This window comes from Mustela putorius, unplaced genomic scaffold (genome assembly GCF_011764305.1).
Source record: "Mustela putorius furo isolate JIRA1106 unplaced genomic scaffold, ASM1176430v1.1 tig00003853_pilon_pilon_pilon, whole genome shotgun sequence".
In the NCBI taxonomy this organism is placed as follows: Eukaryota; Metazoa; Chordata; class Mammalia; order Carnivora; family Mustelidae; genus Mustela; species Mustela putorius.
This window is the reverse complement of record NW_025422005.1, coordinates 279,247-305,484: the sequence shown is the minus strand read 5'-3', so window position 1 is coordinate 305,484 and position 26,238 is coordinate 279,247. Positions and strand designations below refer to the sequence as shown.

At 61.4% G+C, this 26,238-nt stretch overlaps 1 protein-coding gene across 10 annotated transcripts; it reads right to left on the bottom strand.

The window, feature by feature from the left end:
* Window positions 1–2,739: 2,739 nt before the first annotated feature.
* On the bottom strand, window positions 2,740–26,238 carry TTLL10 (tubulin tyrosine ligase like 10). Of its 10 annotated transcripts, none has more exons than XM_045063490.1 (15): window positions 24,684–26,238; window positions 18,573–18,638; window positions 16,605–17,008; window positions 15,857–15,937; window positions 15,645–15,780; window positions 15,401–15,519; window positions 15,106–15,235; window positions 13,810–13,895; window positions 13,351–13,522; window positions 12,891–13,049; window positions 12,289–12,460; window positions 11,605–11,745; window positions 5,701–5,817; window positions 5,326–5,419; window positions 2,740–4,953 (listed from the first exon to the last, which is right to left on the bottom strand). In XM_045063490.1, exons 3-15 carry the CDS (start codon window positions 16,921–16,923, stop codon window positions 4,523–4,525), a joined length of 2,157 nt encoding a protein of 718 aa, XP_044919425.1. In that variant the 5' UTR covers window positions 16,924–17,008; window positions 18,573–18,638; window positions 24,684–26,238; the 3' UTR covers window positions 2,740–4,522. The 10 variants fall into 10 exon arrangements, with proteins under 10 accessions (XP_044919425.1, XP_044919421.1, XP_044919419.1 ...); XM_045063486.1 differs by lacking the exon at window positions 24,684–26,238 and adding an exon at window positions 19,027–19,802 and having other exon boundaries at window positions 16,605–16,758; XM_045063484.1 differs by lacking the exon at window positions 24,684–26,238 and adding an exon at window positions 19,127–19,802.

Genomic DNA, 26,238 nt, shown 5'->3' with positions numbered 1-26,238 from the left:
CCATGCTGTGTTCCGGGGGCCCCAGCAGACTGCTCTGGGACCTGCTGGTCACGCCCCTGGCCCCTCTTCTGTCTCCAGGCTAGGTCTCCGCCTGCCCACCCCTGTCCCCCTGCTTCAGGGGGCCAGCTCTCCTCTGGGCTTCTCTTGTCACCTGGGTCACTTGACAGTTCCACCCCCACCGGTGGGGCACATGGATGCTCAGGGCTTCCTGGACCCTCCACATGGGCACCCCAGCCCTGGCTCAGCAGTCCCGGTGGTGGTGGTGGCTGGGGTGGGGGTTGGTGGGAGAGTCGGGTCGTCTGCAGTCACAGATCTTCTTCAGACGACACTCCGGCCTGCACACACCCAGGTCCTGCGAGACCTATCTGCCGGCTGACTCAGCGTGGAAACTCCCCATGGGGGGGGTCCCGTGTGGGGTGACAGCACCCCACTGTCAGCACGGGGGCGGCACCAGGCAGGCTGGGAGATTCCAAGGCCCAGGTGGAGAACGGGGCCGAGGCTGGACGCGGCCAGCAGCCAGAGCGGGGAGGCAGGAGGGCTCAGGGGAACCCTTGTAGAGGCTGGATGGGTCCCTACTCTTTACCCCCCCATGCCGCTCCCAGAGACGCCCCCTCTCCTTCAACCCAGCTCCATCTGCCCACCCTGCTCCTGCCGTCCTCAGAGCCGCCAGAACCCCATGACTTGCAAGCTTGTGTGGGCCCCGAGGGCCCCCCAGCTCCGTGGACACGGAACAGGGAGGGAGTGCATGGAGAGACTTGGTCTCTGTGATTTATAGAACGACTGTTGGGTGAAGAGGGTCTGTGCATGGGGCCCCTGGGTGGCTCAGTGGGTTAAAGCCTCTGCCTTCGACTCAGGTCATGATCCCAGGGGTCCTGGGATCGAACCCCACATCGGGCTCCGCTCTGCTCAGCAGGGAGCCTGCTTCCCCCCACCCTCTCTGTCTGCTTCTCTGCCTATTTGTGATCTCTGTCAAATAAATAAAATCTTTAAAAAAAGAAAAAAAGAGTCTGTGCAGGGCCCCCGGGGCTCAGGGGCTGGAGAAACAAGTGGAGACCCCAGGGCAAGGGTGGGCAGAGGCTGCCCCTGGGGGTTTTGGGTAGGTGAGGCCTGAGCAAGTCTATCCAGGCTCTGGGGGACGGAACTGTGGGTGGGCGACGGGGAGGGGCAGAGCCTGGGACAGTGGGGGGAAGGGTGGGGACCAGCGCTGAGGTAAGGGGCTGCTGAGAGGCTCCTGCCCCCTCCTACTCAGCCCAGCTTCCTGGAGTCGGGGCAGGTATGTGCCCAGGCAGACCACCTGTCCTCCTGGGTCACTGAGCCCCAAGAGGGACCCCACCATAAGACTCTGCCCAGGCCAGCTCCAGGCCCCGCTCTGCTTCTCCTGAAACCACCCCCCCCCCACACACACACAGCCCAGGCCCAGCTCTCCAGCTGTTCCGGAAAACCACAGCTCCTCCCCGAGGAGAGCAGTCCACGGTGTGTTCAACCTCAGATAAGGGCCTGAAGGCCGCCCGTGGTTCCCAGAAGAGCTTCCGGCCACGGCAGCTCCCACGCAGTCGCCACCCCTCACCTTGGTGGGAAAGGCTCCTGCCTCTCCCTTTACTGAGATCTGGACTCAGGCCGTGTGGGACCCCCTCAGCAGGACAGGGGCGGGGGACAATGCAACAGTCCTGGGGCAGCGTCCGGGAGCCGTCCAGAGGCGGGTGGTCCCCGGCTACCTACCAGGCGCTGGGATGTGCACCCATTGGTAAAACATGCCAGGCCTGGTCATGCAAGGGCTTTGACCAGGGCATGGGGCCATCACTCTTGGGCCCCCACCTCGTGGTTTTCAGAACATTCTGGAGCGAGCCACTCTTCCTCCAGTGGGGCTGAGCTCGGAAGTCTGAGAGGGACTGGCTCCCGGAGGCGCTAGGCCTGTGTTTCAGTAGGAGGCTGCACTGGGGCGGGCAGACAGCAGCCAAGGCCTCCGCCCCCACCTGGCTCAGGGTTCCAGGAAGCTTTGGGTGCTGAGGTGCTTTCCAGAGATGCGGATTCAGGCCTGGGGTGCTCCAGACCCCTTTCTCAGACACACACTCTCTGAAGGACACAGGCTTCGGGAGGGAGTGGGGGGGGTGTGCTCAGAGACCTTGGGACTCCGTGGGATCTTTGGCTGAAACAGCCCCACGGCTGCTGGGAGGTGGTCAGCTGACCCCGTGGTGTCTCTGCTAGGGGCTAAAGGAAGCCCCAGTGGGCGCCAGGGGTAGGGCCCGCGCTGGGCGCAGGAATCCACCCAGAGGATTCAGGGATGGTGGGGGTCCCTGGGGGGTGCCTGGGTGAGAGCAGAAGGCGCTGCTTGAACTTTCCACCCACCAGCAGGGCCCCAGGCACCCCCCCGGAGGGGGAGCAAGGGAGAGGGAGGAAGGGGTGGGGGGGGGGGGAGAGAGACACTCCGCTTTCAGGGCCTGTATTTGCCTTGAAAATCAAACTCCCGGCTGCTCGAGTCCCTGCGGGCCCTGACCCGTCTTCTGTGCCGCCTGTCATGTCATCTGGACGCTGGGATCCACAGCGCACCTCCAGATGCTCGGGTGCCCTGGGCCACAGCACCCCAAACTCCATCTCTGGCCTTCCTCTTCCTGGCGGTCCTTCCGGCTCTGGCTGGCGAGGGCCCTTCGGGGCCACATGCGAGCGGGGTGGGGCTGGGGGATCCAGATAGGGGGCAGGGGGGTGGCCATCCCCTCTGGGGCTTTGGACGAACAGCGGTGGTTCTTGGGAAACTTCATTTATTGACATTTGGGCTCTCAAGGGGGTGCCAGGGACTCCAGAGCAGCAGACATGCCTTTGGGGGAGCCCGAGGAGGGGGGGCAGGCTGTCACTGGGGCCTCAGGCTGCTCCGTGAGCGCCACGTCGATGATGCTCTGGGGATGGCACCACTGGGCCACGTCAGGAGCCATGACTGTGTGTGGGGCAGTGGCCCATGGGGCTTGCAGAGCTGATGGCGTGTCAGGAAGGGGTGAGTGAAGCATGTGAGCTGGGACATGGGGCACAGAGGTCCCAGGGGCTGTGTCAGGAAATGTGGAGTGGCCTGGATGCCAGCAGGGAACGTAGCCTGGACCCCAAAGGTGCAGGTGTGCGTTTCACAAGGGCCTGGGTGCCCTTGGCTTGCCCAGGAGGGGCACCCCCTCCTGCACACCCACGCCATGGACGCTGGTCCTCTTCCCTCCCTGGCTTTCAGAGCACAGAGCCAACAGATGCAGCTGCACAGCGGCCCATGGCTGAGCTCGGCCAGTCCCAAGGAAGGACCACCAGACATGCTGGGAGGGAGATTAGGGCTCCTGGACCCCAGGCCCATGGTGATGTGTACTTCTTGACTTTGGTCTGGGGACCCCATATCCTAGAGTGCAACAAAGTACATTGGGGTGGCAGGGGTCCTGCAAGTGGTCTGGGAGGGATGGGAGATGCCAGTCCCTGCCTTGGCGACGCTCCTCTGCTCCGGGGCCTGAGACATGCTGGCGCACAGTGCCCCCTAGTGGTGCCCCCCCAGCAGTGGCTGAACCGCAGACCCCAGTGGACCCCAGGTCCCACCAGCTCTCCAGTGCAGAACAGAGAGCGGGTTCCAGCAGCCCCTGACCCGGTGGGTCAGGAGGAGGGCATCTGTGACTCGGTGGTAACCATTTGCTGGGGTAAGGGACAGGAGCATACGAGGGAGCAGAGGAGGTGTACAAGCTGGTGGGGGTATGGGCTGGTGGCTGGGGGTTGGGCTGCCGGGACCCCAGCATCTGGCCTGGGAAGGTGTGGCGGCTGGGGGGAAGGGAGAGGGGATTATTGGTGGCTCTGGACATCTAGAGGTAGCAGGAGGCCTGGACACATCCGAGGCCCTAAATCTCCCTCAACTACAGGGCTGGGCCTATGAGGAATGGGAACACTGAAGCCATGCATGGCTTGGCCTGGGTGGGGCCAGTGCTGGCCCAGCACGTCCCTCGGGGCTGCCCTGCGGTGGCCATGTGCCCCTCACCCGCGGCCTAGGTGCTCAGCCTCTGTGGGATCTTAGGGGCCATGGGAGGCAAAGGGGGGTGCAGAGCCCCGGCGTGGGCTCTGAAGGCCCAGAAAGGGGCTGGGTCGGGGCAGGGTGAGGGCAGCCCCCTCTGCTGGGTGTGAGGGAGCCCTCCTTTCCATGGGGACCCGAGAGTCCGGCAGTAGGGGCTGCGTGGGTTGTGGGGCTGCGGGAGCTCTTCCTGTCAGTCCCAGAGGGAGTCGGGTGATAGGAGCCCAGGCCCTGCCGGGGGGCCGCCAGGAGGGCGGAGGGGAAGGCTGTGGGGAGCTCCTCCCCTCCCAGTAGGGCAGACTCCCCAGCCCGCTGCCCTAATCCCCCCACCCCAGCCCCCAAGGACAGATCCCAGCAGTGGACTAGGGGCCTGTGGGGCAGAGGCAAGGGCGTGGCGAAGGAGCCACAGGGGGGCACCGGGGGCTGGGGCCGCGATCCTCAGCCGAGGCGCTTTGTAACAAAGTAGCCTTTATGGGTCCCGCGGGGGCGCCGGCGGCCCGCCCGCTAGGAGCCGCGGAGCCCCGCGTTCTTGCGCCCCGCCGCCAGCCCCGGGGAGGGCTCTCGCGCCGGGTCCCCAGCGCCCGCGCGCGGCCGCTCGGCCCCGGGCTCCCCGCTCTGGGCGCCGTCGGGGCCGGGGCCGGGCGGTCGGGGCCGCCTCTGCGCCGAGGGCGGCCGCCTGTGCGCGCCTCCGGGGCTCCGGGGCAGCGCGGGCCTGCGCGCGCCCGGCCTGTCCACGGCGCGGGGCGGAGGTGGCTTGGAGCAGTCGGCCTCGCGGGCTGGCCGTGGGGGCGGCGGGCGGAGGGCGCCGCGGGGGCCCCCCAGGCGCGGCCACAGGTCCGCCTCGCCGTTGTGCAGGAGCGCGAAGCGGCGCTGGGAGAGCAGAGGCAGCATCTTCTGGTGGCGCAAGCTCTTCTGAAAGGTCTCGATTGCCAGGTCTGGGGGCGGCGGGGGAGGGGGTGAGCGGGGGCACTGGCTGCCGGGACGTGGGGGCGGCGGGGACGCAGCGCCCGCTCCCCCCGTGGGGTGGAGGTTCTGAGGCCCGGCGGGGTTGGGGGTGAGAGCGCCGAGGGGCGGGACCCAGCTGGGGACGAGGTGTGGCCGGCACCAGGGTGGTGGGGAGGGTGGGCAGGGCCGCCCTTCTCCTGCGGGGCCTGAGCAGAGGGTGCGGTGTCCACGTAGGTCCTCTGGATGTTGGAGAACCAGGTTTGCGGGCGTGTGAATTTGGGGAGAAGGGGGTCTGGCACACCCACAGCTGAGCAAGCAGGGAGGGGCCTGTTTGAGGGTCTGGGGGTTGCAGAGGGCCTCACCCAGCGTCTCCATGACCACGCCTGGTATCACCTCCTTCAGGACTTCACAGTTGGTGTGCAGGGCGGGGTTGGAGTTCATTTCCAGCAGCCACACCTGGGCCCAACACTGGTTAGCATCGTCCCCACACATCACGTGGCCCAGGGAAGGCTGTAGCCTTGGTCCCCATTAGGGCGAGTGATCCTGGGGAGCCCCTTTTCTGTGGCCTCACTGCTCCTATTTGCCCAAGGAGCCAAGGCTCTGGGGGGGGGCACTGCTCCAGCTCGGCAGGGGTGGCGGAGTCTGCCCCGGCGCATGGGCTTGCCTGCGGGCTCAGGATATGCACTGGGGGCCCCTACCTACCAAACCCCACTGGTCCCAGGAAACTGCAGAAGTACCTTGAAGTTCTCATCAATCAAGAAGTCACAGCCAATGAGGTCAAAGTAGCCCAGCTTGCAGTGGAGCTTGGACTTGACAGCCTGGAAGCAGTGGGCCATGATCTGCTGCATCCGCTTCTGAGGGGGCGCAGGGAGGGGTGACATCCAGTCACCCCCTGGTTACACCTCCCAGCCTGAGCAGCGACCACCACACCCCTCACCTGTGCTCCCACCTGCACGGCTACACACCTGCTCACACTTTCACACTGAGTCACAGGCTCACAGCAAGAAACTCATTCACTCTTGTTTTATTCTCTCAGCAAACATGTGGAGCTGCTCCTTCACGGCAGGGACTGGGGGACGGGAGTGAAGAGAACTTTGAGCAGCTCACTCACAGCAGGAGAGAGAAAACAAATGCGACATGTAAACACACAAATACACATGTATATTCTGTGCAGCATATCAAGAAGTGCTGATGAAGAAAACGAAACCGGGTTGGGGGGTTCTAGGGTGTGGGTGTTGGGCCTCGGTGAGGAAATAGTGAGCGGACTGAAGACTGAATGGAAGGTCTGTGGGATAGGGGTGGGGAGTTTGGGGGAAGGGCAGCAGCTGTAAGTGCGAGTGTGTGTTGTCTGTGTCGAGGTGTTGGGGGAAGAGAGCGAGGCGGCCGTGGCTGCAGCAAGCCGGAGGGCAGCAGGAGTGAGTGCCCACGGGCTGCTCTGCTGAGAGAAATGGAGGGCGTTGTTGGGAGTTGGTGGCGGTACTGGGCTGGTTCGGAATGTATTTTGAGGCAGAGCTGACCTGACTGGTTTATGAATGGGTTATGAGCTGTGAAAGAGCTATCCCTAAGTCTTTGGGACGAAGCCCCCATCCCTGGGAAGAGGAGGAGAACAAGGGAGTCTGAGATGTTGAAGAGCTTGCAGATGGCTGTTGATAAGCTCTGGGATGTAAGGCGTCCGGTCAGGGCCAGATGTTTAACTGTGGAGCCAGGAGACTTTCATTACCAATGGTGCAGATAAAGAGCAGAGCCCTGGGCCTCCAGAGAGCAGTAGTTGGGATGTGGGGGGCCCAGAGCAGGGTGCCAAGAGGGAGTGGGCAAGGCCCTGGAAGCCGGAGGGAGAAACACGAGGGAACGAACAGCTAGTCCAAACTGGCTGACACATCAGGGAAAAGGAAGACCCGGAACCGACCCACGGGTTTGGCAACAGGAGCTCACTGGGGGCCGCAGCGAGTGTCTCAGTGGCGGAACCAGCCCACTGGAGTGGGTCATGGATTCAGCACAATGGCAGAGAAAGGACATCGGAAAATAAGTCACTCCATAAAAGCCACCAAACAAAACAACCTGGCAAAAATAATCAGAATCAACTTTTTCAGAACCCTGGAAACTAACCAAAGGCTTGCAGCAACCTGAGGAGTGTTTGTGAAGAAAAATCTTGAATCTTGGTAAGAAGACCAAGCTTTGTAGCATTTTAACTTGCCTTGGTTTTATCCCTACTTCCCAACTTGGTGCTAGACTTGAAAAAAGTCTGCATTCTCAGTCCTGGGGATAGCAGAATGGAGTTGACTTGCAAAAAAAATCGTAAAAAATAGTAGCTACTTGTGATCTCTCTGCTGGCCTCCCCAGAAGACCGCACTTGCAAGGAACTAAAATAAAATATGGGCCTGATATCCTACCAGACAGAGAATATCGGGGAAGGGGTGGGTGTTATAAAAGGTGACCACACAGAAGTTCTGGATTTGAAAAGCATAGTAAATAAAAAATGAAATTCGAGGAGCTTAACAGTTGTTCGAAGATAGGTCAATCGAGATTATCCAGTCGGGGGAACAGAAAAAAGGGAATGAAGAAAAAAGAAACAAAGCTACAGAGGCTGGTGAGACACCATCAAGCAGACCACCATATGTAAGGGGCATCCCAGAAGGAGAAGGGATTAAGAGGCAGGAAGAATAGTTGAAGAAATAATGATACAAAACTTCCCAAATTTGATTAAAAAAAAAAAACCAAACAAACAAGAGGTCTACACACCAAAGAAGGTCACCAATTAGGATAAACTCAAAGAGATCCAGTGTATCATAAGCAAACTTTCAAAAAGACAAAGAGAGAATGTTGAAATCAAGAGAGAAGTGATGAGTCATAAGGGGTCCTTGATAGGATTCACAGCCAGATTCTCATCAGAAACCATGGATTCCAGAAGACAGTGGAATGACCTATTCAAACGCTGAAAGGAAAAACTGTCAACCAGGAATTCTACATCTGACGGGCACACAATGTACACAGCTGTAATCTGTGAAAATAGCAGCATGAAGGGAGGGAAGAACTCTATGGGAACGAGGGTTTTTGTAGTTTTTTTAATACTATGGAAATTAACTTGGTATTAATCCAAACTAAACTGTTATAGATTAAGAGGTTAATGGTAACCCTCAGGGCAACAGCCAAGAAAATAATTGAAAACCATATAATAAAAGAAATGACACTAGATATGATACGCTAGGAGATATGTGTTTACTACCACAGGAGGCAATAATGGAGGAATTGAGAAGCAAAATAGATGTGATGTGTAGAAAACAAGTAGAAAGTAGAAGATGTAAGTCTTACCTACCAGTAACTGTATCAAATGTAAATGGATTAAACTTTATAATTACACAGCAGAGATGGGAAGAATGCATTAAAAAACACAACCCTTGATATCCTATCTATAAGATTCAAAGACCCAGGCCGAAAGTCAAAGGACTTTCATGCAAACCGTAGCGAAAGAGCCGGAATGACTATACGGATACAGATTTCAAGACAAAATAAGAAAATAAATTTTAAGACAAAAATTGTTTCTAGAGAAGGAAAAGGACACTGTATAATATTATATCCAGAAGATGTAATAATTCAAACACACGTGCACCTAACAACAGATCCTCAATATACATGAAAGGAAAACAGAACTGAAGGGCGACACGGACAGTTTAACAGCAGTGGGAGACCAATACCACACTTTCAACGTTGGGTAGAATATTTAGACCAAAGCTCAGCAAGGAAACAGAAGACTCTATAACCCAAGCAGACTACCGGCGTCTGCAATAGCAGAGTGTGTTCCGTGTGTGCTCTTCTCAAGTGAACATGGAACATTCTCCAGGGCGGACAGAATGTTAGGACAGAAACCAAGTTTCCATAATTATGAAAAGGTTCAAAACATATAAAGTATATTCTCTGACCACAGTGAAATGAAATTAAAAATCTGCTAGAAGGAGGGGCACCTGGGTGGCTCAGAGGGTTAAAGCCTCTGCCTTCAGCTCAGGTCATGATCTCAGGGTCTTGGGATCGAGCCCCACATCGGGCTCTCTGCTCAGTGGAGAGCCTGCTTCCCCCGCCTTCTCTGTCTGCCAAATAAATAAATAAATAAAATATTAAAAAAAATCTGCGAGAAGGAAAATTGGAAAATCCACAAGTTTGTGGAAATTAAATAGCACACCCCTTAACAACAAATGAAATGAAGGTAGAACATAGAGCCTTATGCATTGTGGTAAAATCAATGCTTGGGGGAAATTTACGGCGGTAAACACCTATAAAAAAACAGGAAGAAAGACCTCAGATCGATAACCTAGACTTAAACCTTAATAAACTAGAAAAAGAAGAGAAAATCCAAAGGAAGAAAAATAATGGGTATAAATGGATGAGAGAATAGAGAACAATAAAGAAAATAAATGACACCAAAAGCTAGTTTATTGAAAAGAAAAGTGGACAAACTCATAGCTAGATTGACCGAGAAAACGGAGAAAACACTCAAGAAATAAAGGAAGACCTTACGTAGAGATGAAAATAATTATAAAAAGGACTATAATTCATAGAACTCTATGAACAATTGTATTCCCAATCAAACTAGATAACTTGAAAGAAATGCACAAACTAACAGCTCGACCCAATAAGAAACAGAAAATCTGAATCACCTATGACCAGCACAAGACAAGTCAGTCACTAAAAACCTTCCCACAAAGAAAAGGCCAGGCTCAGGTGGCTTCACTGGAGAAGTCTTCCAAATATTTAGAGAATTAACACGAACTCTTCACAAACTTTCCAAAAAAGAAGAGAAAGAAACACATCCCAAGCACGCAGGAGAGTGCTACAGACCAGTATGGCTGGTGTGTGTAGACACAGACACACTCGTTGAAATGCCAGCAAACCACATCCAGCAGCGTGCTCGCACGTTAGCAGATCACGTCTGAGTGTGATTTACGCCAAAATGCAGGAGTGATTCTGTGCATGAAAACCAGTCGGTGTAATACAACACACTCGCAGAGTGAAGGAAGTAGCAGCTGTCAGAACAGTGTACCCTGGCTCGCACATCGATGGAAGGGAATGGATAGAAATTCTAGAGAAGGGGCGCCTGGGTGGCTCAGTGGGTTTAAAGCCTCTGCCTTCGGCTCAGGTCATGATCTCAGGGTCCTGGGATCGAGCCCCGCATTGGACTCTCTGCTCCGCGGGGAGCCTGCTTCCTTCTCTCTCTGCCTGCCTCTCTGCCTCCTTGTGATCTCTGTCTGTCAGATAAATAAATAAAATCTTAAAAAAAAAAGAAGAAGAAATTCTAGAGAAACCCAGACCTACCTGACCAGTCGAGTGCCAGCAGTGTGCCAAGAACAGTGTCCTTGACCACAGCGCTAAGAAAGCGGGACATCCACACACAGAAGAATGAGGGCGGACCCCTCCCACCATACACAAAGATTAACTCCAAAGGGAGCAGTGGCCTCGCTGTAAGAGTCAAGATGATAAAACTGAGAAGAAAACACAGGTACAAATCTCTGTGACTTTGGATTTGGAGATGGATCCTTAGATATGACACTGAAGGCATGAGTAACAAAGAAAAAATAGATGAATTGGATTCCCTCAAAATCAAAAACTTTGGTGCAAGAAAGAGGACATTATCAAAAAAGTGAAAAGACAATTCACAGAACGGGGGAAAATACGCGCAAGTCACGATATTTGAGAAGGGTCTAGTATCCAGAACACGCAAAAAGCTCTTAGACCCACACATGGCCAATAAGCGCGTGAGAGGATGCCCAACTTATTCATCATTAAGGAAATGTAAATCAAAACCACAATGAGATACCACTTCACACCCACTGGATGACTTAAAAAAAAAAAAAAAAAGAAAAGAAAGAAAGAAAAGGAACAAGTGTTTGTGAGAATATGGAGAAATTGGGTCCTTCTGCATTGCTGGTGCGAGTGCGGAATGTTGCAGCCCCTGTGGAGCACAGTGGGCAGTTCCTCAACAAGTTCAAGGTACGTTACCGCACGACCCACACGGCATTCCGACTGCACACCTGAGAGACTGAAAATGTGTTCGTGCAAAACCTTGTGTATGAATATTCACAGCAGCATTACTCATAACAGACGAAAAGTGGGAATAACCCACACCCATTGGTGACAAATGTTTATCCAAAGAAACCGTGTAACCCTACAGTGAGATTTTACTGAGTCACAGAGAGGAATGAGGGATGCCACATGCAGGAAAGGCCATCGTGTAGGATTCCATTATTACGAAATGTTCAGAATAGGGTAATCTGTGGGGACAGGCATGGTCACCAAGAGCTGGGGGACGTGATGAGGAGTGACTGTTGATGGGTGTGGCTGTTTCTGTGTGAAGAACCAGGTGGTGATCCTTGCACACCTTGATGAATCAACTAAACCCCCTGAACTGTACACCCTAGAGTAGTGAATCCGTGGGAGGTGAACCATTAAAGAGAGAGGGAGGGGTAACTAGCCCCCCAGCGGCCAGCAGCCCCACGCACCACTCAGACGCACAGGCACGGGACACACACTGCAGCGCAGACACACTCCCCAGGAACGTGTGAGCGCCTTGCGCCCAGCGCCCCCCACCACTGTGAGGGGTCTTGACCCTTAGCCCCCGCCCCCCGGGCTGGTGTTGGGAGGGGCACACAGACCGTGAAGGTGGTGAAGACCCAGTCTCTGGGGAGCCCCTTGGTCTTCCTGAACTTGTCGTTGATGTGGCGGTTGAGCCGGTCCATGCTCCACACCGTGTCCTCCTTGAGCAGCACGTACAGGGGGCTCTTCTTCTGCATGAACTGGGGGCAGGGCAGCACCTGCAGACCACCACTCCGGAACACCCGAGGCTCTGCCTCCGCTGAGGGCCCCGCACAGAGCCCCCCACCGCTACCCCAGCTACCCGGCAAGCCCTGCCGAGACCCTCTCCACCGTCAAGTGTCCCCCAGATCCTCGTGGAAGGTCCCCACGCAGACCCTGTCACAGAGACCTCTGCACACAGGGTCTCTCCACGGAGGTCCTCCTGGAGACCCTCCCCACGGATTTCCCACCCGCCGGCCAGCCGTGGTCCCGCCCCTATCAGGCTCCGCCTCCGCCCATCACCCTTGACCCTCCACCCTTCCCCTCCGAGGCCACGCGCCCACCTTGACCTCCCCAGGTCCAGCCCCACCCTAATCGTGCCCAGGGCTGCGCTCCATCTGTGAACCCATCTCCCCAGAGCGGGGCTGGCGTCCAGTGGCCTCTCCCCATCAAAGCGAGTCCACAGCTGAACTCCCTTCTGTGTGCTGAGCAGTGATCTTGTGCCAAGGCTGCAGAGGGGGCCCTCATCCGTGGGGTCCCCTTACCTGGTTGGTCAGGTGGCCACTGAGGTCGCTGGAATGGGGGTCATACAGGCTGAGGGTGAGGCGGGCGTAGCCGTGGCCAAAGAAGACCATGTAGGGCATGGCGCAGGCGATGAGCAGGTAGGCACGCACATCGAACTTCTTCCCATCAAGCAGCAGTGGGTTCTGGATGTACCTGGGGACACATGGGGGCTGAGGGCATGGCCAGCCTAGTCTGTGTCCCCTGGTCCCCTCCTGGGCCCAGACCAGTTCCTCAGCACCACTTGTCCCAGGTGTCTGTGGGCTCTCTCTTCTGCAGGGACACTTCTGAGCCTGGCTCCAACCCTCAGCCCACATACGTGTCTGGGGTGCCCCGCCCCCCCATGCAGCCCCCCCCGGGGGGGGGCAGTTTTCACTAGGCTCCCTGAGCGTGGGAGCAGATTGGGCCCCTGTGGGCAGGGAGGACTTCCTGGAGGAGGGAGGGCCGACACTCGGCCTGCAAGGGTGGATGGTGGGAGGAGGCGTCCCGAGAGGAGGAACGGTCGGTCTCAAGACGCCAGGGCCGAAGGGGGGCGCAGACTGCAGCTGTGGCAGAGTCCCACTGACGTGGGGAGCCCCAAAGGGACCTTTGGGAGGCCAGACTGCTGCTCCTCCACCTCCCGCTGTGAGGCTGAGGGTCTGGATCGCGTCCAGAGGCAGAGGGAGCCAGGGAGGGGTGGTCAGCTCTGCTCCAGGCCTGAAGGCTGGGGCTGGCTGCGCTGGGGACGGGAGACTGGCTGGCCTTCCTGCAGGACAGGACAGAGGGGCAGTGCCCAGGCTGGGGAACGAACCGACCAAGGCTTCCCGGTCTCTACCCCCATGTGCAGGAGCCTCTGTGGGTGGGGTTGGGGTGGAGGGCATCTCCTCTGCAGCCCGGACAATCTGTGACCACCCCACCTCTGCCAGCTACACAGGGGCCCAGCTGAGGGCACCACAGCTTTCCATGACCGAGGACTCCTCTATGGGCCCTGGGAGCCCCACCAGCTCTCCCAGGCGCCAGCGGGGCCCACGGCCAGCCCCAGCCCCACCGTGAACTATGCCCAACACCTCTGCACGACCCGCGCCTGAGGCGCCCTGAACGGCATCTTGCGGTAGATGGGGTCGTCCTCGACGCTCTGGGTCTTGACTTGCAGGGCAGCGACTTCCTCCTGGTTCCTGAGCAGGAAGATGCCTTTGCCCTGGTTGCAGGCACTGGGCTTGCAGATCCAGATGTGATTTCCTGTAGGAAGAGCCCCGAACTTCGGGCTAGCCCCGGCCGCCCCGACCACGCCCAGTCAGGCCTGGCCACGCCCCGGAGTGGCCACGCCCACGCCGCAACCGCCCGGCCATGGTCCCGCCCCTTACCAGGCTCCGCCTCCACAAGGCCCAGCCGTGACCCTCCACCCCTCGCCCACCGGGCTCCACCCCGTCACCCCTCCATGGCCACGCCCCCCTAAGCGTGCCGGGCCCGTGGTCCCTCCCAGAACCCCTCTCCCAGAGCGGGCCGGGCGTCCAGTGGCCTCTCACCGTCAAAGACAGTGAAGAAAGCCTCTCTCTCGTCCCTGATGTCCAGACGGTATGTCTCTGGGAAAAACTCTTCCATTTTCAGGACCCTGGGGGAGCAGGGGGGTGGGGAGGACACAGGGAGGGCTGCCCCCTCCCCCCAGGCTAGGCCCGCGAGCCTTCCTAGGGGACTGACCTGGGGGCAGCTGGAGGACAGTGCCCACTGGAAAGCTGGTTGCCTCTGTCCCCCAGCACCAGCTGTTCCTTCTGAACCTTCTGTCCCCTTGCCAGGAGCACTGTTTTCTGGGTCCTCGCACACCTGGCTTCTCTGCAGGCTGCGTCCCCCATGCCCTGCTCCCTCTCCCACCGCACCACTGCACGCCAGCGGTTCTGAGCTGTGTCCCCAGGCACGCAGTGAGTGGTCGGTACGGGTCCCTGGACACCCCGGCCTAGTCTACCCGTCTTCCCCTGGCTGGGGGCTGCCCTCCAACCCTCTTTGTCCACCGCCAGGCCTTCGGTGGTGGCTCCTTCCAGCTGCAGAGGCCTCCTGGGCTGGGCCACGGGAGCTCCTCAAGGGCAGATGCTGTGACCTCTCTCGATCGGTACCCCAGAGGGAGGGCCTGGCCTGAGCGGCCGCCCGGTGGTGTGCGGAGAACGATGGTGGGTTTGGAGCAGAGAAGAGGCGGGATGTGGATCGGTGTGTGGTTGGATGAATGGATTTTGGGTGGAAGCAGGTGCGTGGGCAGGGGGCTCCGCACAGAGACCCGCTGGAAGGGAGTGGGTTAGAGTTGCTGACACGGGTCGGGTCGGGGCGGAAGGCTGGACATGCGGCTGTATGTGCGGGGGATGTCCCGGCTGAGTGGGTGGGCTGCCTGCCTGGGTGGGGTGGCGGATGGCGCGCAGCTGGTGGGGCAGGCGGGCAGGTGAGGGGGGTGGGCTGAGGGGCTCAGGCTGCTGCGCGGCTGCGGGAGGGAGCAGATGGACAGCGGTGTGGGGGGTCGGGGGACCGGGGTGTGGGGGTGCGCGGCAGCGGGCGTGTGTAGATCACGGGTGGGTCCCTGAGGGTAGGTGGAGGGCGTGGGTGACGCGGCGGGGGCGCATGGATGTGGGTGGACAGACGGAATGCGGAGTGGATGCGCTCCAGGGAGGGGGGTCGGGACCCGCAACGGACACGCTGGGTGGGCGGGAGGGGGACCTGGAGGAGGGGACGAGGGCAGCGGGCGGGAGGGGGCATGTGGGTGGCGTCCTGCTCCCCTGAAGCACACACAGCGGTGCCTGGGTTGACGGCGGGCGCCCGGGGCCGGGGTGGGGTGGGCTTACTTGGCCTGGGCACACAGCGGGGTCTTGTGGGCCGTCTTCACAGCCCTGGCGTACTCCCTCAGGGCACTGAGCAGCCCGATCTTGGTGGTGAGGAGCTTGTTGTTGGGAATCTGGTACAGTAGCTGCTCACCTGGGAGGGGCAGAGTCCTGGCTGGCACGTGGGGCTGGGGGCCAGGGCTGCCCAGACCGCCGCAGCCGCCCAGAGCGGAGGCCTGGGGCATCATGCCACCCCTGGCTCTGGACCGGGAGGCTCTCGCAGGCTGCAGGCCAGAGGCGGGGGGCCCTCCCCTGCTACCTTCTCGGAAGCTGTAGTAGTTGTCTCTGCACTTGACCTCACACCACTTCAGCTTGTAGTCCTCACGCCGGCTGTCCTGGATACGCTGCCAGCCCTTGCCCTTGCAATAGGAGCTGATTCTGCGGGGGACGCAGGGGCAGGGGTGACCCTGGGGGCCTTGGGGACCCAGGAGTGGGTGGGCACATGGGTGCACGGGGACGTGGAGGCGGCAGGCAGCAGGGCCAAGCTTGAGCCCCCCACTCACATGGAGGCCCCATTGTTCCCTCCGATATAGAAGTAGGGCCCCTGCCCGCTGCTGTGTGGCTGCTTCTCCCCGTCCAGCAGGTGCTTTTCCAGGAGAGCTGCCTGAGGCCTGACGCTGTCAGTGTCGTCGGAGAGGTCTGTGGGCAGGCAGGGGGTCAGAGGCTCTGCCCTGGCCGGGGCCTTTCCTGTCCCTTGGCCCCGCCCCACGCGCACCTGCGCCTTGTTCCAGCCGGCTTAGCACGCGCAGAAGCTGCTCCTCTTGGTTGCTCCCCATTGGTCTCTCATGGGCCCAGCCTGTGAACAGGGTGGGGGTCTGAGGGGGTAAGGGGGGCGGCGTCCTGCTCCCCTGAAGCACACACAGCGGTGCCTGGGTTGACGGCGGGCGCCCGGGGCTGAATCTGGCAGGCCCTGGGCTGTTCCCTCAGCCGCCTGGGCCCGTCGCAGCCCAGGCTGAGTCCTGACCAGCGGGCCTGAACCTATCTTGGGCAAGAGGGGAGAGTCATCACCATTTAGGGCCAGACTTGGAGCGGGCAGGGTCCCTGCTTACCGACAGGGCAGGGGCTCCGTGCAGAGGAGGGCTAGGGTGTGAAGCTGGAGCTGGGGGGAGGCATGTGCAGGGATGTCCCCAGGAGAGTGGGGGTCACAATGTCTATCGTGATGTCATGGGTGACCTGTATCAGGCAGGGGAGACAGCGCCAGGGCTGTCCTGCGTTCTGGGACAGGCAGGGGCAGTGCCCAGACTGTGGAGAGCAGCTGTGTCCCCTCTCCGTGCCTGTTCAGACCCGGCTCTCTGTCCTCTGCACTGTTCCACTGGCCCGAACCCCACACCCTAGGCACGGCCTTCTCCTGGCCTCTCTCCTAGGGAGCCGGCCCATGGGAATGCCTTCCTCGGGGTGGGACGCCTTCCCCAGGGAGGCGCCGGCCTGAGCTGAGAGTAGGGCAGTCCCAGGGCCGCATTCACCTGGCGGCCGGGTGTGGCTCCCCCGGAGCCTGGCAGTCCTGGACCGCTTGCTTCTCTTGCCACTCATGTGGGTCCGGCTGGGTCGTCCCCGACGGTGGAGGAAGTGGGGGTGGCTGCGGGCTGTGGGTGCAGGAGCGCCAGGGCGGGGGCACCTCTGGAAAGACACCACCCCCAGCCCTCTGTGGGCCCTCTGGGCAGCCCATGGTCCTAGCCCCAGGGAGGGGCGCCTCCTGGGATCCTGGGCTTGGGCTTCTGCTTGCGGCTGGCTCCTGTCTCTGTGGTGACTGTGGGGCCTGGAGCCCTGTGGACTCAGGGCCATCTGCGCATCCTGTTTATCCCCGGCGAGGCCTTCCCTGCGGGGACCGTCTGTCTGGCATTGCCATGTTTGGCCTTGGTGGTGCCGGCTGTAAAGAGGGTCGCCGTCAGGTCTCTGGGGACTGGAGGGGCCCCCTGGCCCCAAGCGGGTGCCTCCTCGGAGTTGAGGGTGGCACGGTGACAGGGGCTCGGCAGGAAGGTGTCTGGCAACGTCCCCTCTGCTGCTCCGGACCCCGCCCCAAGGATTGTGTCTCCTTTGGAGCATCCTTTCCCATGTGGTCCACTTGGGAACACTTCAGGGAGTTCTAGCCATACTTGGAGGGGTCGTTCCCAATCTGGGAGCCGCTTGGGAGGTGAGGACTTTCTAGAGGGCTGGGAAAGGCAAGCGGCTGGCACACCGTGCAGCTGGCAGGACAGAGGAAGACAAACCAGGTGTTGGCAGATCACTTTTCCAGAGAGGACAGTTACTTTGCAGACAAACCGGCTGGTCACCCAAGAAACGCTTTCGTCCCCCCTTAAGCCAGAGGAGGAATAAACTGGGTAGCCGTCAGCATGAGTATGGGAGCTGGGCCGGTGGCCCGGGCAGGGCCGAGGGTGGGCAGAGTGTGGACCACCCAGGGGCCCTCACCCACACCCTGGCCCACCCAGAATGGGAGGGTTCCTGTCCGGGCATGGCCGGGGGATACCAGCCTGCAGGAGACAGGGAGAGGGCCTGCCTGTGCACGCGTCGGCTGGAAGACCCCGGTCCCCTCCCGCTAGGTTCCCAGTCCCAGGAGTCCTGCTGTGGTATGGACCACCCCCAGGGTCCAGACCCTCAGAACCATTCCTCCGACTCTTGAGTGGCCCCGAGGTCACCGCCCCCACCCCCCAGGGGTGAGTGAGATCCCCCCAACAGATGCGCACCGACAGACACCGGCACACATGCGCACAAGAAGTGGAAGAGGGGAGAGAGGAAGCCAGGCCCTAGAAGGTGCTGGCTTGAGACTAGGAGACTGGTCGCTCCTGAGAGCAGGTGGGCTGCGGTCAGAGCAAGGGGACGCGGAGGACAGGGCCACAGGGCCGGCGGAGTTCGGAGACACGGTGCAGGAAGGGCGCAGAGATGGGGGCAGGGAGGACCTGGAGTTCCGCGGGCAGCTGCGGGGCCCTGGCCTGGGGAGGCCCGAGCCCCGAGAGCAGAGGGGCTGGTCAGGGTGCAGCCCAGCTAGTCCCTCTGTGCCTCAGTTTCTTTGCCTGTAACGCGAGGAGGCAGGAGCAGCATAAAGAGAATTAAATAAGGCATGAGCTCCCGCTTCTTGTCATTCAAGTAACAAAAATTAAGGGGAAAATAAAGGGCCCTGGGTGTGCCTGCGGGTGGTGGCTGGCTGACCGGCAGGAGGGGTGTGTGGCGGGGTTCAGGCCCCAGGGCCCTGGCCACCTTCTGCTCTGGCGCCCACGCGTTTCGGAGCTCCTCTGAGGGACGGAATTCTAACACAGAAACACAGCTTTCTGCTCACAGATGTTCACGGCGCGTGCTCATCGCGGGGGTCACGGGATGGGCGCCCCTGACCATGAGGGACGGCCCCCAGACCTTCCAGAACGGCTGTGGAAACGGAGACAGCATGGCCAGGGCAGGGGACACTCAAGTTTACAGTAAATTCTGAATAAACTTTTTACCTGGTTGGGTAAAAAGACCGGCAGGAACTGGTACCCCGGGCTGGTGAGAGGAAGACCCAGGTGAACCTGAAGAAAGTGTCCAAGAGGAGGAGATGTTGGTGCCTCGCCGTGCGCCTTCCCCCAGAACACACGCTTGTCGTCTTGCGGTGCTGAGGAGATGCTGACATTGCTCGATGGGCCGGGGGCCCCCGGCGCGGGTGGGGCCGTCTCGGAGGGTGCCCTCTGGGGGATGGGTCCGGGAGACAGACCTCGTCCGGGGCAAAGGGGCTTTCCAGAGGAGCCGCCACCCCCAGGAGGCGCATCCCTCTTGGCCTGGCCTGGGGGTCTATGACCCGCATGCTGTGCGCGGCGGATGTGGACCCTCCACAGAGGGAGCTCATCTCAGCCACGATGCCCCTTTCCTGACCCTCCTCCGTCTCCCTTCAGCTCCTGGCGGAGTCCCGACAGAACGCACAGGGTCCCTGGTGTCCAGGTTGGGGCGGAGGCACAGGATGGCGGCCACAGCCCTCACGTCCAGCGAGGACTCGCGCTGGCGGCCTGCCTGTCCCTCGTACCTGCCCGGCAAGGTGGTGTGAGCTCTCTGCCAGGGAAACAACAGTGGTGGCCTGGCAACCGTCTCTGGGCAACAGCGGCCCAGCGGCCATGGCCGGAGATCAGGAGGGGCAGGAGGCCAGGCTCCTTGGGGAGCTGGGAAGAGGGGCTGGGGCTCGTGCTGGAGCAGGGGACCCATGCACAGTCCCCACCTGGGCCTTGTGTCCTCTACTGGATTATCCCTGAGTCTTCTGAAGACCCCCAACCCATGCCAGGACCCTAGGACCTGACCCTACCTCAGATTTCGCATCTCCTAAGCCTGATCTGCTCTAGTTCAACTCCCTGTGCCACAGCCTCTCCTGTGGCGTCGCCGTCCGGTCCCACGGCCTTGCTGCCCTCCAGAGTCTTGAGGGGGTCTCTTACTGGGGTGCCTTAATTTGCTTCTTGTTGGGCTGGACGGTGGCCCCCAAATGAACCCATGTCCGAAGCCGCAGAAGCTGCAGGTGCGACCTTACTTGGAGATTGATTAAGGATCTTGAGATGAGATCCTCCTGGATTATCTGGGGGGGCCCTAAATCCAGCGACCAGCGTCCTCCCGTGAGGGAGCAGAGAGAGGAGACCGCGAGAAGCCCCGTGAGGACAGGGCCAAGTGGTCACCAGCCCAGGGACGCCTAGAGCCACTGGGGGCCGCAAGAGGGGGAGGTTCCCTCCCCTGGAGACTCGGGAGGGAGTGCCCCCCCAGCCCCCACCTGGGCTTCTGCCTTCTGGCCTCCTGGACTGAGAGAGAGGACGTTTCTGTCACTTCAAGCCCGGGCCTGTGATTGTCGTTACGGGGGCCCTGGGGGACTGACGTAGCCCATAAGTCACTCCTCCTTTTGAGTGCCCTGTGGGTGACTTCACCATGGGGAGGCCTTCCTGACCCCACACAGAGGCTGACCAACTCCCAGGCTCCTCGCCTGCCTGTGCCAGTGCTGGGAGCTTCAGGGGTCGGTCTTGCTGGACTGTGGTCTCTGACTCTCTGCCCTGAGGTGGCCATGGTCAGCCTGGAGGGCAGAGAGCTCCTCTAGCCAAGCCTTGGATGAGCGACGGGCTGGTGACTGCCCGCCTACCCGCCCCCCTCCGGCCCGGGCTTGCTGGGGCAGCAGCCAGTGTCGGGGGGTGGGGCCCCTGATCTTCTCCTTGGCCTGAGCACAGGGCCCCCAATCCTGTCTTCCCTCAGGAACGCGTGCTCCCCTCCCCATATCCCGTCTGGGGGCCCAGAATCTGGAGGCGCCCAGGCTCCACTCTGGGTCCCTGTGGGTTCTGGGGAGGCGGCCCCGGCCTGGGCTGACACAAGAGCTCAAGCTCCGAAACGCTGCCTCGTAACCCGTCCGACTGGACGGTGTGGTGCCGCCCCAGCCTTTCCCACGGTGGAAATGGCCTGCGGCCGGGCGCGTCCCTGCGCATCGGCAGCCCGGGGAGGAGCAGGGGAGTCATTAACCTGCCGGGGGGCAGGGGGGCTGTGGAGGGCCTCCGAGCGGGGGTGTGCTGGGGCCGGGGCCGTGAGGGAAAGGCCCAGCACCCCTCCCGTGGCTTGGGGCCTTTGCTGAGACTGGGCCGTGCTGCCTAGACACGGAACCAGGACGTCCTGCCGTCCCGACGGCTCGCAGCCCCTGGCCTCTGCCGCCTCTGCTTGGCTCTGGCGGGTGTCCCATGGTCCCCACTTGGTTGTCTCCCCCCAGAGGCCTTCCTGGGCCACCCTTGCCCCCTCCTCCCCCACCAACCCCCACGATCTCGGCTGCTCTGGCCTTCCCCACACGGCAGCTCTCCTGGCTCACGCGTTCTGCTCCTCCTATCACCACCTGCGCTCCTGCCAGGGACGGTCCTCTCCCCGGGGTCCGGCACGGGGCGAGTTTGCAGGAGGGGCTCAGGAGAGACTCGGTAATGGAGGACGGAAGGTGGGGAGGAGCCCCCAGAGCCCCAGACGCCCCCTTCTCCCCGACACAGGCGGCAGAGCGCCTGCGCAGAGGCAGACCCTAGGACCCACTTGGAATTCACAGGGAAGGAAGTGGGCTCTAGGGGGCAGCCCCGAGGCTGAAGGTGGGATCAGCCTCCAGAAGTCCGGTTTGGGGACAGCCTGAGATAGAGGACATCTGCGTGAGGTAGAGGAGGGGAGCAGCAGGGCGGGGGCCCAAGGGCAGCCCACGATTAAGGGCTTCCTGACCCTTAGTCCCCATGGCGATGGTCTGGCACCTGGAGGGCCCTCCCTGACGGACTGCCTAAGCCCTGGAGATGGGCCTGTGGGGAAGGGGGCCCTGAGGCCCACGGAGGGGAAGCAAAGGCGGCCTGCACTCCCCCCACCCCTCCCCCTGAGCTTTCTGCTCTAGGCTGAGGGTGGGGTCTCACCTATGATGGGGTCCTGGTGCTGCCTGGGTCGGGGAGAGAGTGGCCCAGGGAGGTTTCTGGGTGCGCTGCTGGCCATGCCTGGGTAGGAGGTTTGGGGGTACGGGCGTGTAGGGGTGAGGGATGAGGTCGCTTTCCTGGAGAGGGTCCTAGGTGGGGCTGGGGGGGGCGGTTTCCGCAGTCCCTGGGCTTTCTTCTGGCTCCATGGCAGGGCCAACAGCATGGTGTCCGCCTCAACTGCTTGCTGCCTGCCAGCCCCTCCCAGCCATGCCCCTGCGAGGAACAGAAGCCCCCGAGGCACCTCTCACCCTTTATTGCGCAGATCGTCCATTAGGGCCGAGACAGGTCATGGGGGCTGGGGAGGTCCTGGAGTGGACACAACTCACGGGCCCAGGACACATGGGCCACCCCCTCCCCCCGGTGTCCCTCCAGGGACTCCTGGTCTGGCGGTGGTCAGGCCATGGATGGACGGCATTACCAGACAGTATTAGACAACAGAACCCAGATCTAACCGTGCCTGGTAAGACGTCCATCGGCAGGCGACGGTGCGGGCGGCCCCAGGTTGGGGCCCTCCTAGGACAGGGGGCACAGCCCGTCCTGCAGCTCGCTGAGGAAGTGGGGAGATCCCTGCAGGACCCTCGACCCTCCTGAGTCTGCAGGGTGGCCCCTCTCACCTGGTGTTGGCCCGTGGCCGCTCTGAGGAGGGCTCTGCTGCAGACCCTAACCCGGCACACAGCTTCCAGGCGCCTGTGCTGTGGGTGTACCTGGGGAGTGGGCCGTCTGGTTTCCCTGCACTTGACCCTGACTGTGTTCACCCGGGCACCCTTGCCAGTCTCCTGAATGGCTCTTGGCTGGTTAATGAGTAACAGGGAGTCCAGGGACAGCCCCCCCCCCCCACCAAGAGGCCAGCTGGGACCCAGGGTGGGGTTCCGGGGGGCCCAGAAGGGCCACCCCTGTGCAGGTCAGCTGGGCAGGTCTGGCTTCATCCTGGCTTCAGATCAAAAAGATAAAACAAAGGGCCATCCTGGCTTCACCGATTTTGGACAATGTTCCCATTCTTAACCGCGACACTGTGGGGGCTGGAGTGGGGAGAGGGAGACTCTGTCCTCACTGGGACACAGCACAGAATGTCTACTGCACTCGCCTGTGGGTTCGGGCCGGGGCACCCAGACACACCCTGTCCTTCCTGCGTCCCTGGTTGACCAGTGGAGTGAGTTCTCCTTTGTAGAGTAAGAGTCCTGGTGTGAGAAGAGGGGCCACTGCCCATGGCTGGCCCCACTGGACTGGGGTGTCTAAGGGCAGGGCCAGTTCCCAAAGGACCAGCCAGGGTGCCTGGGACAGCCACGGTGGGCGTGTGAGGGCGGCGGACAGGAGGGCCTGAAAAGGGATGGTGGGGCTGCCTGCTGCTCCGCGCCAGCCGGGAAACGCACCTCCCCACGTGGTGCTGAGCAGGGCAAGACGTCCGTGCCTGCCCTCAGAGTCTGGCCACAGCAGACACTTTGGAGCCAAGCAGGTGGGGCTGGGGTGTGCGCTGGGGGGTGTGGGCCAGGCCCCCAGGATGGTGTCGATGGCCAGGACAGGACTGGTGGCCCTCTTCGGCCTAGTGTCCTAATCCTAATGGCCTCTCCTGGGGATCAGAGCACCCTGAGAACTTAACTCGGGAGGGAACCAGGGGCCCTCAGCCTGGGCTTGGTGAGACAGCAGAGGGGGGCCCCCGGATGGGTTGGGCTGCAGAGCCGAGACAGGCCGTCTGCCAATCCCTAAGCCAGCCCTGGGCCCTGGCCCGTCTTTGGAGTCCAGGAGTTCAGGACCGTGTGTCCTCGGGCCACTTCCTGACAGGCAGGCGGTGGGTCACCTTTGAACATCGTTACCAGACAGTGTTAGAGTCAAGCCAAGAAATCCAGCACTGTCCGGTAAGATGCCCACAGAGGCCCAGGTGCAGCTCGGCCCGAGGACAGGGACAGACACCTGGTGCCCACCCCGGGCAGGCGGGTCCAGTGGAAGTGAGTGAGGCTCTTCCCTGCTCTCCCCGAGCGAGGACACCTGCGGTTGAAGACCCAGGACCGAGGCTGGAGATGCTGCCAGTCTGCAAGGGGGCCCGCCCACCCCGGGGCCACCTGGAGGCCCAGGCTGGGCCTGACCACCGCCGGCCGGGCCTTTGCCCTCCAGAACCCTCTCGTCACCTGCTCAGCCCACACCTGCCAAGTGTGGTGGCAGCACCTGCTTGGGTTCTGTGGGCAGGGCCCAGATACCTGAGTGTCCTAATCCTGGATCAGTCTGGGGAGGGGGCTGCTCAGTGCGGCTGCAAGACGGCTTCCATTCTGGGGGGCTGAGAAGGGGTACATCTGGGCCTGGGGGGAGGGGTCCCATTTCTGCCCTAGAGCCCCCCCTGGCAGGATGGGCTGCTGCTGCGGGTATCTGCACGGGGCCTGTGTGGGAAAGGAGGGGCCGGGGCCGGGTTGGGGGAGGGCGGCCCCCTCGCTGCACATGGGGCCCCGCCGTCATCATTACCAGGCAGTATTAGAGACCTGACACCATCCAATGCTGCCCAGTAAGATGGCGACGGCCACCCCCAGTTGGGTCTGGGGGCCGCCCAGCTGGGGACCCTGCGGCGGTGATCAGCAACCTGGTGGAGAACCGTGTCCTCTCAGTGCACAGGGGTGAGGAGGGGTCCGCGAGGGGCAGAGCCTCAGCTCTAGGGGCCCAGCCTGGAGAAGGCTGGACTGCGGCACCAGGGTGCCCCCCAAAGGCCAGGACCACAAGGAGGCCTCCTGCCCAGCCAGCACTGGCCGGCTCTGTGGGGCCATCAGCTCGGGGCCTGGGGTGGACGCCCAAGGAGGGCCAGGATGTCCTGCCCACAGGAGGCAAGGACAGAGTGGGATCCTCCCTCTGGGTGGTCCCAGGGAGAGGCCTGGACATGTGGCCCTGCCCCCTCGGGGCCAGGCTGCATGTGCATGTGAGTGTGCCCAAGACCAGAAGGGCTGCCCAGGCCGGACAATGAGCCTCTGTCTCCCGGACGCCGCCCCAATGGCTCTCTCCAGCCCAGCCCCGTCCTGCCCTTGTCAAGGGCGTGGAAGGGTGTCGGGACATGGATGGAGTGGGACGTGGCTCTCTGGGCAGGACCGCTCTGGGAGACCTCCTCAGCCCGGCCCCCCAAACCTCCCACCCCACCAAGCCCAGGCCCTCTACCTCGCTCACCAGCCAGGTCTCAGATAGGTCTGTCTGCCCGCCCCTTGGCTCCGTGGCCCTTGGGTGCTGGCCGCTGCTGGCCGTGAGGTCCGAGGGTGAGCCGGTGCTGGGCCTGGAGGGGGTGTGAGAGGGCAGCCCTGTCCCGCCTGGACCCGGCAGTCGCTCCTGCCCCAGAGCACAGAACGCAGGGGGCCACCCAGCTCCCCCACCCTTGCCCGACTCCCCCACGCCTGTGGGGGCCAAGCAGGTCCTTGGACTTCAGAGCGGGGTCAAGGAAGTCGGTGGCCCTGTGCCCACACGTGGGGCCTGCATGGAGCCGAGCGACCCAGGCCCCTGTCCTTGGGAGATGGAGGGGCCCAGCCGCCGTCTCATCTCTTCTCGGCCACACATGACCCCTGGACCTGGGGAATGGGCCAGGGCAGCTCCTCAAGCCTTCCGGCACCTTCTACCCACAGATGCTGTAGGGAGAGGGTGTGGGCCCCGTGCCGATTCCCCCCCAGGCCACCCGGCTGACCGCAACAAAGGCTATGTCCATTTGTCTGGCCAAGTCTGGGTTCACCAGGTTCTGTAGCTTTGTCCTCAGGAATGGCCGACGTTTCTCAGAGGACCTGACCCTAACTTAGGCCCAGCGTAGGGGGCCAGGGGAGATGCCTGTCCATCATCTGGGAAGGAGGCTTCACAGGAGCCTGGACCCCCCAGGTAGCTGTGTCCAGGCTCAAGGGGCAGCTCCCACAGTCGTCACCACCTCCTGACCCTCCTGGCTCTGTAGCTCACCCTTCAAGGTCTGTCCCACAAGCCCTGTAGAATCAGAGTGCCTTAGGAACGCAATCCCACTTCTCTGAGCTCAGTGAAGCTGCCTCACCCTTTCTTTCTGAGCTGCCAGGCCATGGGGGAGGCAGCCGGGGCCTGCTGCCTGGTGTCTCTCCCTGTAGCCAGTCCGCCGTGCATAGACTGGCCTCCCACTGTGTGGCCTCTGGAGCCCGAGCCCGGTGTCCCTAGTGTCCTTGGCCACTGAGGGCCAGCCCTACTTCAGAAGCTCCAAAGGCCCTGGAGACCCGGCAGGCGTGAGCTGGCCTGACGGGGAGCCGGGACCCCCCCGGCTGTGTGCTCCCCTCCCTTGCCGGCCCTTCCCTCCGCCCCGAGGAAGGGAAGAGGTGCGGGGTCAGACACACGGACAGACGCGTGGACAGAGCCAGGGCCGACAGTGCGCAGCACCCAGTGGTCTCCCTCCAAAGTTCCAGGACAGAATCCCACCCTCTTCCTGAACTCAGAACAGGGCCTCGGCCCTGAGGGCCACCCAGCGTGGGGTCAGGAGTCCGACACCGAGCGCCCAGGGCAGGGAGGAGGAGCGGCCGGGTTCCGGGGTTGATAGGAAGAGTGAAAATCTGGTGCTTTCCTCGGCCTGTTGTCGGCGGGGTGGGAGGCCAGCCTCACGGGGACGGCTGGACTGGGGTCTGGTTAATCATCACCTTCCCAAGCAGGCTCCTCTTGGGAAGAATGGAGGAGCGGGTCGAGAGGCCCAGAACAGCACCTCCAGGCTCCTCTTGGCAGAGCAAACGCCCCA

What these genes read in the sequence shown, in the direction of transcription:
- TTLL10 (XM_045063483.1), bottom strand. Translation starts at nt 18,952, where the DNA reads ATGAGCTCCCTCTGTGGAGGGTCCACATCCGCCGCGCACAGCATGCGG. An exon ending in CGGTCTTTTTACCCAACCAG is followed by an intron (nt 17,009 to 18,572) that starts GTAAAAAGTTTA and finishes CCCTCTTTACAG; the next exon opens with CCGGCACCACCAAGGCCAAA. An exon ending in CTACTACAGCTTCCGAGAAG is followed by an intron (nt 15,236 to 15,400) that starts GTAGCAGGGGAG and finishes TGCCCCTCCCAG; the next exon opens with GTGAGCAGCTACTGTACCAG.